Here is a 10111-nt window from a genome sequence, read left to right as displayed (position 1 = left end):
TCTGGGAAGCTGAACAAGTAGAGCAGAGATTGTGTGTAAAGTAGATAATCCACTCTCCATTCATCACAAACATTCACCAGAGTAGCCTCTTATATTTAAGCAATAAGGCCAGAGGGGGTGTGGTATATGGCCAATATACCACGGCTAAGGGCTGTTCTTATGCCCGACGGAAAGCCGACTGCCTGGATACAGCCCTTAGCGGTGGTATATTAGCCATATACCACAAACCCGAGGTGCATTATTGCTATTATAAACTGGTTACCAACATAATTAGAGCAGTAAAAATGCATGTTTTGTCATACTGTCTGATATAGCAATGGCTGTCAGCCAATCAGCATTCAGGGCTCAAACCAGCCAGTTTATAATATTCCAACAATGCAGTGAGTGAATGGCATCTTTTATTCTTATGATTTATCATCACCATGATACAATACTGACTTTTCATGGATAAAGACAATCTACCAACATCATCCACCTTTAATGAAGAAGAAGATTACAGTTTGTTTGCATTTATTATTTAATTAATGGATACTTTACAATATTCTAAACCAGGGATTGGAACCAGTTCAGGGAACAGAAAAAAAAATCAAAGAACAGAACCAGAACTGACAACGAAAGGGATCTATACTGTTCCGGAACAGAACAAACCAGCCCTTCTACGGAGTTTAAACATGTATACAAAATATCCACAACTGAATTTTACTGGAGTCTATGGACTTATTTTGTATTCAATAGAATAGCCCATAGGGCCCATGGTCAAATGTAGTGCACTACAGAATAGGGCCCATGGTCAAATGTAGTGCACTACAGAATAGGGCCCATGGTCAAAAGTAGTGCACTACAGAACAGGGCCCATGGTCAAATGTAGTGCACTACAGAGGGAATAGGGCCCCAGTATATACTATATATATACTGTATATACTGTATATACTATATATAGACTCAGCCCCAGTATATACTATATATAGACTCAGCCCCAGTATATACTATATACAGTCTCAGCCCCAGTATACACTATATACAGCCCCAGTATACAGGCCTATTTGTGAACTTCCAATACACTCAGAAGTAAAAGAAGATGAAGATAGCCCTAAATGGTGCTGCCCATGACCATGTTGTCACAAAAGACACCATTGCAAGGATAGGTGTGAATTTCAATACCTATAGAGTTAGCTTATGTATCCTCACTTCACCTTTATTTCACATCACTCTCCTCTCCCTCAACTTCTTTCTCTTCTTGGACAATCACATTGAAAGCACAAGCAGGCTTCCCTTCAATGGATATTCTCTCATGATTTTTAGACTTCTTCGCTGAGTGAATCCCTCTCCACACAGAGCAGTGGTAAGGCTTTCCACTGTGTGATCTCTGATGATTCTTTAGGTCTCCAGCAAAACGAAAATTATTTCCGCACAGTGAGCAGTGGTAAGGTTTCTCCCCTGTATGAATTCTCTGATGATTTGTAAGGCTTCCTGAATGATTGAAGCTCTTCCCACATATGGTGCAGTGGTAAGGCTTCTCTCCACTGTGTACTCTTTCGTGTCTCTTAAGGTTTACTTTCTCACTGAAACTCTTCCCACATTGGGAGCAGAGGAAAGGTTTCTCTCCAGTGTGTACTCTTTGATGACTCTTAAGATTACTTGAGGTACTGAAACTCTTTCCACATTGAGGACAGATGTAACGATCAGGCAGTCTTGATGTGTCTGGGTCAACAACACCACTATTGTCCTCCTCTTCAATTTCTCTCATTTCCTTCTCATCAATTTTCTTCTCATCCTTCTCCTCTTTGACAACCACATTGAAAGTACAGGCAGGCATCTCTCCAATATGTATTTTCTGATGGCTTTTAAGACTTTTTAGTTGAGGGAATCCCTCCCCACACCGAGAGCAGTGGTAAGGCTTCTCTCCACAGTGTGCTCTCTGATGATTCTTTAGGTTTCCAGCGAAACCAAAGCTATTTCCGCACAGAAAGCAACGGTAAGGCTTCTCCCCTGTATGTATTCTCTGATGTTTCTTAAGATTTCCTGGCTGACTAAAACTCTTCTGACAAAGAGAGCAGTGATAAGGCTTCTCCCCTGTATGTACTCTTTGATGTTCCTTAAGACTTCCAGAACGATTGAAGCTTTTCCCACACTGCGTGCAGTGGTAAGGCTTCTCCCCACTATGTACCTTCTCATGTCCCGTAAGGTTGAATTTTTCACGGAAACTCTTCCCACATGTGGCACAGTGAAATGGTTTCTCTCGAGTGTGTACTCTTTGATGATTCTTTAGATTACCTGAGGAACGGAAACTCTTCCCACACTGATGGCAGGGGAATCGACCAAGACCAGATAGTCTTGATGTATCTGGGTCAACTACACCACTAGTTTCCTGCTCTTCCTTAACTTCTCTCTTTACCTTCTCAGCGATTTCCTTTTCATCCTCTTCCTCTTTGACAATCACATTGAAAGTACTGGCAGGTTTCTCTCCACTGTGGGATCTCTGATGAGTCTTCAGGTCTCCTGCTCGACTGAAACACTTTCCACATTGAGGACAGGGGTAACTCCCACAACCAGGTAGTCTTGATGCTGTGGAAGTGGGCTCATTGACTGAGTCTGGATTGGGGCTCTCTCCTGTAAGAATATGAACAGATATAGGCTAAGAAACAGACAGAGGAACAAAGTATTTTAGCTTAATGCAGGATTCCACATTAATTAGGATTAACAGTGTATTGAAAGATATACTTTGCAAGGGGCTTGTTGCATTGCACATAGATAATTCTGCCATTGTCAAATTACAATGCATTGCGCAATGGTCGGTAGCCATTTTTTGGGGGCACTTGCCTTCCCTCTTACACATACAGAAGCCCGAGGGTTATACTACAAAGCATAATCAATGAGTTAGCCAGCTAACTTGCCTAAATATTCTGAATTAACATTTTATTCGACAACCGAAAACATATGTTTACATTTCTTAATTAACCAGAAAATCAAAAGTTATTTTGGGTTGTTCAACTCTCTGAACCAAAGAGGATGTTTGCCTGAATTTACCTGAGTCAACAGAGTCCCTGTCCTCCTCTCTCTCTTCCTCCTCCCGCTCATTGATTTCTCTCTCCTCCTCCTCCTCTTTGACAATCACATTGAGTTCCACTGTTTGACTGCAGTCACCCAGCTTCACTGACAGCATCTCTGGACCCCGCTGTGAGCTTCTCTGGGCTGGAACACCACAACCAGAACCTGGTTCAAACATGGTAGGCTGGAGGTGGATCTAAAAAAGGAGACCGAAAGAGTTCAGTGTGATTTTCAAACCTAGATCGTGGTATAGCTCCAGAAAAGACAACAAAAATGTATCTAAGCTAGCTAACCACACATCCCGTCCAGCAGGAACCCTTTTTCCATAAAATAAATATAGGATTGACGGCAACAGCCAGTCAGATTAGGCTATAAGTAAAGAAAACCACTGGCTGTTGAGTACAAGCATATTCAGTTCAAATTCATTACTAATATCTGATACACTCAGTGATTGAAATTACCACCCCATCCTCAGTAGCCTATTCAAACATTCGCCTGTAGGCTATTAGGCAACACAAGCATTTTCTTGTGTTAGAATTAGGGGCAATTCCTAGGTAACAGAGTGATGTAGACACAGAGTTGTCACTTTAAAATGTATGAAAAACCAATGAATACAAAGTTAAACAAACCATACAACTCCATGCACAAGGACTAATTTTAACAATTTACACAGAAAATTCTACAAAGTTTGGTAACAATGATGGCACCAAACAGCAAAAACTGTCAATCCGCTCTGTTTTTGTCTAATTTTCAGTGGAAATTATTAATAGTAGTCTAGAACTGTTTTTTTCGTGTGTATTTTACCCCCTTTCTCTCAATTTCGTGATATCCAATTGCGATTATATTACGAAAAAAGAGACGCTTCTGTGGGTGTAAACTCATTGGACTTGGAAACTTGAAGTGTTCCTGAGTGGAATGGACCTTTTACTGCAGCACAACGTACAGAAGATTGTGGAAGGTGCAATAAATTATAGGAGTACACACATTGTTGACCATTTAGACTTGAAAAAATAAACAAATGAACAAACAAATCACATAATATCTTATAGAAATACTTATGTACAAAGTATACACAGAGAGAAAGAGGAAGAGAGGCCCAACTCAGCTGCAAATCTGTCTCCCTCCAGCAGGTGGCATTTTTCTCATTGTTTCGCCCACCAAGCAGGGAGTTTTGTATGGAGGTCAATGAGTGTGTCGATTTTGGTCAACAAAAAAAGTCATGGCTTATTTGCTGCACAAGGTTTACTTGATCGAATAGAAGTTTTGTCATCCTTATGTTGTTGCGAGTGTACTGATAGAAGTAGGACACGTGACATGCGAGACACACAACTTTTAGAAAAAACATTGGAGTCTCGATATGCCATGCATATTCATGACATGACGCTAGGGCTCTCAAGAGGGTTGTGTGGTCTGCTGTTATGTGAATTCCGTTATCAATGTTCATAAACTTCAATTAATCTACTCAGTCTGCAACCCAGAGTTTGTAAGATTCTGGTTGAATGAAACAGACGAGAGTCCCAGCTTACAATAGTCAAAATGTTTATTCACGAGGGTACTCTGAAGTCCATTACACAAAGACATCCATTTTATACTTCCACACAAACAGTAGATTTCCTACGCACATACATACACACGAACAGTAGGTGAGTTCTGTGCTTCTCCAGAGTTCTCGCCACTGTGTATCACTACCCAGCGCTGTTCATTCCATTCCCCCGAGATTAGAGGAACCTTGAAATTGACTCCCTGTCCTATCATAAGTTTCTCAGAGTTCTAGCCAGGTCGGGTAATTGTTCTCGGTATTTTCTTAGACACACACATTTATCTCCCTCCCAGTCCAACCTAGTTGGACTTATGTTTAATACTTTAATTATCCCTTATACATGCTACATAAACTAGAATCCCTAATGGTTACGTTTCAGGGTAGAATTATTTAATAATTATCTTTAAAACATAAATTATTTTATCATCTGCACAACGCATCATCGGGGGGCAAACTACCTGCCCTCCAGGACACCTAAGGCACCCGATGTCACAGGAAGGCCAAAAAGATCATCGTTTGCATAAACTGGTAGCTGGTGTTGTACCGAAAATCTCCCCCATGCCAGAATTCTCCCTCCCCCCTTCGCGTGAAGGCGCAGACACTCAATTCTTCATTGCTGCGACTTGCTTCCTAGTTGAGATTTCTGATCAGTTAGGCTGCGTTTCATTACATTTTTTACGTCGGTTTGATCGCGGGGCAGGCACTAATAATGTCTGCAGTTGTCGGTTTGGCTAATTGTTTCAAATGTATTAGTCTATAAATACATATCTTTGCCAAACTTCGTCATTTCTCCCATGTCTTATTTGACTAGTAGTTGTTCTGAAATGTCTGTTTAATATAACACACAAACATTCATTATTCATTTCGGTTGCATATCCTGACGTGAAGTTTGTTCTATAGAAAGTATTTGACTCTGTGTGCCACAGAAAGTATTTGACGAGTGACAAAATAAGGAAATTAGAAGGGGGGGATTTCGGCAGGCAAGAAAATGTAGAATTGCGTGCGCGCGCGTTCACGCATTTTGGGGGGCTGATTTTTCCACAACACCTGCTAATGTTAGTTTACCAACGTTTAGTCCTGCTAATTTTGCTAGCTAGTTACCTAGATAGCTAAAACCAAATGTTTTATTTATTTAACTAGGCAAGTCAGTTAGGAACAAATTCTTATTTACAATGACGGCCTACCAAAAGGCCTGTGGCTAAACAATGAGCAGCCGGTTAGCTAATTTCTCGCAACAGTCATTTTACTCACGACGACACGACAGCTGGCTAACTATGAATTAAAAGTCACACTTCAACCGTGACCCTGAAATAAAGTTAGCATGTTAGCTAGCTAACTACACTCACGGGTTGGACGGGAGATGTTGGGAGCTAACTGGCTAACGGCTAGCTAGCTGGGATAACAACAACGCCAGGCCGCGGCAACCACTGCCGTTTCATCATTGAATATGTTGGTTTACAGACCGTGTTACAAGCATCATTTAAAAACATGTTAAAAATGTGCAACAGTTACCTGAAACTGATTTCCTGTAGCTAATTGTTTGGCTGAAAAGAATTTTTAGGAAATGGTGAGGTCTCGTAGAGCAAGCGGGGAAAATGTATCCACTTTCCGAGTGAGTTTGGTCTGGATTATGAGATGCTGCAGGAAATGTTCGTGAGCGTCGTATCAGCGGTGTCATTGTGCATATTTTACCGGCCTCTGACGGAAAGAAGTCAGGCAAAAAAATACGAAAATAGATATTTCAACCAAAACAAGACAGCTATCATTACATTCTATCTGCAGTGTGATGTTATATTATTACAACAGTGTACAGCATCTGTTATCCTTATTTATTATCATAATGTTACGACCAAATCAATTGTATGGGTCACACATGGTTAGCAGATGTTAATGCGAGTGTAGCGAAAGGCTTGGCTTCTAGTTCCGACAGTGCAGTAATATCTAACAAGTAATCTAACAATTCCACAACAACTACCCAATACACACAAATCTAAAGGGATGGAATAAGAATATGTACATATAAAATATATGGATGAGTGATGACTGAGAGGCATAGGCAAGATTGTATAAAATACAGTATATACATATGAGATGAGTAATGCATGTACATTTTAGTCATTTAGCAGACGCTCTTATCCAGAGCGACTTACAGTAGTGAATGCATACATTTCAATTCATTTCATACATTTTTTTCCCCTTACTGGCCCCCGTGGGAATCGAACCCACAACCCTGGCGTTGCAAACACCATTGCAAACACCATGCTCTAAACGTTGTTAAAGTGAAATTATTTAAAGTGACTATACTGAGATCAATAAAGACAATCTACCAACATAATACAGGATTTCAAGACATTCTTTTCTGATTTCTACTTCCAAAAATGCTTGATTTTGTGGCAGCTTTTCTGAAATTCTGTGATACATTGTGACATTTTTTCTCTCACGTTAATTTCATATAAAGCAATTAAAAGTCATATGTGCTCAGTTTTATGACGATTTTAAGCAGAATACATAATACAAAAACAATTGGAAACATTTAAAGTGCTCAAATTTTCCTGAACAGCTTCTTTTTCTGAACAAAAAAGGGGTGGAAGCTAGCTCAGAGTTCCAACATTAAAAAATGCATGCCCCCATAATCTGTAAATACTAAAAAAGATTAAACTAGGACAAAAGAAACACCTGGGGTCCAATCTGCAATTAAGACATTATATCTCAAGTTCCTGGAATAGCCTTGTAGCTGGAATAGCCTTGTAGCTGGACACTGTCAACCATAAACACAATGTGACGTGGATCAAACACCCTAACTTCTTGGAGGAACTCCATGGCAGGCTGTCCATCTGACATGTACTTTGTAAGTTTTTTTCCCTCTGCATTGCTGTATGCCTCTTCAACAGAGTTCAAGATTTTTGTTTTCACAGCAAAGGGCAAGTCGTCAACTGCGTTGAAGTAGTGTAAAAAAGCCTCCTACTGTAGTTCTTTGTTGGCTGCAATATTAATCTGCAAGTCCTCTAAATAATGAAAGATTTTTGTCGCCACGGGGCGTCTGCTCTGGAAGATGTCGAGAAGCTGCAGGATGACTTTACACTTGTCTGCCATGATGTTAAGCTGAATCTGCAGCAACTGAACCAGCTCGTGGTCTTGTAGCATCTCGTGGAGTTTCTCTACAGTCTGTGGTGCACTTTGGCCACACACCTGTCAATGACACGGAATAAAAAAAGAGGAACATTTGAAATATGACTATGAAATATGAAATGACATCACGGCATAAATACAATGATATGACAATGACTTAAGCAATTGTAGAATGCATGTAGATTTATATCATACCTGTATTTCCATCTCCATTTGTATTTATTTTACCTTAATTTAACGAGGCAAGTCAGTTAAGAACAAATTCTTATTTACAATGACGGCCTACCAAAAGGCAAAAGGCCTCCTGCGGGGACGGGGGATTAAAAATACAAATAAATTAAATATAAATATAGGACAAAACACACATCACAACAATAGAGACAGCACTATATCATACCTGTATTTCCATCTCCATTTGTATTTATTTTACCTTAATTTAACGAGGCAAGTCAGTTAAGAACAAATTCTTATTTACAATGACGGCCTGGCAAAAGGCAAAAGGCCTCCTGCGGGGACGGGGGATTAAAAATACAAATATATTAAATAAAAATATAGGACAAAACACACATCACGACAATAGAGACAACACTACACAAAGATATCTAAGACAACAACACAGCATGGCAGCAACACATGACAACACAGCATGGACCCATTGTAGAGGCCAAACTGCTCGAAGTGGTACTGCACTGCTGAGAACCATGAGTTCCAGCGTGTTGCACATGGATTGGGAGCCATAGTCGCTCTCTTCCGTTCTGCCAGGTTGTTGGTGAGGAAGGTAAGGTATCTTCTTTTGCGTGCCCCTGCCTGGTAAAACATCTGCGAAAAAACTTAGCATGAATGTTGGTGGAAAGCACTCCCTATGAGATTCATAATGTGAGCCATGCATGTTATGTGCAGGAAGTTGGGGAACAATGACTGAAGTGCAGCTTTGTAGGCTTTCTTCATGTACACAGCATTGTCTGTGTCATACGCAATGAGGATGTTTAGTACACATCTTCCTTCAACATCTGGAGTTTCATCAAAGATGACTGCCACTGGCTTCCCTGCAAGATGTTGCTTGAGTTCTTCCTTCACCTTCAAGTAGACATCTCCCAAGTACTTTTCCTGTAGCTGGTGGTATCCAGGGATGGCACCTCCATTGATGACTTTCTCCTTCAGAAACTGCCTCATTGAGGAGTGATCACTTTTGGAAAGGGGCATGTTGACTGTTGTGCAAGTGTGTACCCAATCTTCACAAATCTGAGAAACAACAATTGCACCAATTAATTAGACCAAATATATTCACTCACACACACACCTCTCCTCTCTATCAGGCTTGGGGCTTGCTATCAACACAAGATGCACCTCCCATTCCTACTCACATTCTCTCTCAAACAAAACAAATAGATTCAAAGCTGATCAATCGCTTTCAATTTGAGCATCGATTTTTGTCGTCTTCAAAATTCTTGAGTGTGATTTTTTCTGAAAGGGTCGTAAGGGAGATGAAGAACAGAACACGTAAAAATTGAGTATTGTGGTTGATATGTACTTTTAAACGGTATTACCATTTTCTTTTTAAATCCAGAAAGATTGTGCTTTCGTCATACGTATTAAGTTTAATATGGCAAAGCTGACAAATTGCACTCAGCGCTTTGAGCAGCGCTCTCCATAGACAGACTGGGGAAAGCAGAGTGCCGACCACCCTACTAAAGCCAAGGTTAGTGGAGCAAAAGTTTGAGTGAAGCCACTCACCTTGACTCTTTCAGCGCTTGCCAGTCTTCCCTGCTACCACTTCAGTCATGGTGATCTGCCGCTGCTGTGGGAACTGTTCTGACATTCTCATATACTTTGCTGATTCGAAGTGACTGTTGATTGTCGACCTTCTCTCGTGTTCCAGCACAACGTTGCACGGAGTGCAAAACAATTTCCCCAACACTTTTGTGTAAAACATTTGGAAAGTGTTTCGCACGGTCTTTTAGCTGTTATTTTTCTTGGCAAATGAGATTGATCTGGATGATTTTATGAACGATCGCATTTTTCTCTCATGCCGTCAAAACTCAACAACTCGAGCCACTATAGACAATAGGCCACGTGCTTTTATTGAAACAAAAGACAGGCTAGTTCTTTATCGCCATATGCTCTAAAATTCATTCTCCGTACATCATTCACAACACTAGGCTACTTCAAAATAACACTGTACATAACTCAAGATCTAAGACTTGAAAAATGATCTTTTTTAAATTCACGTTGAGAAATGTGAAAGGAGGGTGAGCACAAATGTAGAATACTGTCATTATGGCTGCGTTTACACAGGCAGCCAAATTGAGTTTTATTTCTCTCCATTCATTGGTCTTTTGACCAATCACATGACACTTTTTCACATCAAATCTTGGCTGCTTGTGTAAACTCAGC

The 10111-nt window shown here is 40.4% G+C and overlaps 1 protein-coding gene across 1 annotated transcript; it reads right to left on the bottom strand.

Annotated features, from left to right (window-relative positions):
- Nucleotides 1-963: 963 nt before the first annotated feature.
- LOC115178341 (zinc finger protein 660) lies at nucleotides 964-6305 on the bottom strand. The gene is made up of 3 exons (XM_029739483.1): nucleotides 6101-6305; nucleotides 3028-3244; nucleotides 964-2610 (listed from the first exon to the last, which is right to left on the bottom strand). Exons 2-3 carry the CDS (start codon nucleotides 3224-3226, stop codon nucleotides 1196-1198), a joined length of 1614 nt encoding a protein of 537 aa, XP_029595343.1. The 5' UTR covers nucleotides 3227-3244; nucleotides 6101-6305; the 3' UTR covers nucleotides 964-1195.
- Between the last annotated feature and the right edge of the window lie 3806 nt (nucleotides 6306-10111).

Source organism: Salmo trutta, chromosome 38, assembly GCF_901001165.1.
Source record: "Salmo trutta chromosome 38, fSalTru1.1, whole genome shotgun sequence".
Classification (NCBI taxonomy): Eukaryota; Metazoa; Chordata; class Actinopteri; order Salmoniformes; family Salmonidae; genus Salmo; species Salmo trutta.
The sequence above is the reverse complement of the archived record's forward strand: the minus strand, read 5'-3'. Positions and strand labels throughout refer to the sequence as shown.

Bases quoted from the DNA above. Each gene is read 5' to 3' on its own strand.
- LOC115178341 (XM_029739483.1), bottom strand. From the start codon at position 3,226: ATGTTTGAACCAGGTTCTGGTTGTGGTGTTCCAGCCCAGAGAAGCTCA. The intron at 2,611-3,027 runs GTAAATTCAGGC...ATATTCTTACAG, and splicing joins CAGGGACTCTGTTGACTCAG to GAGAGAGCCCCAATCCAGAC.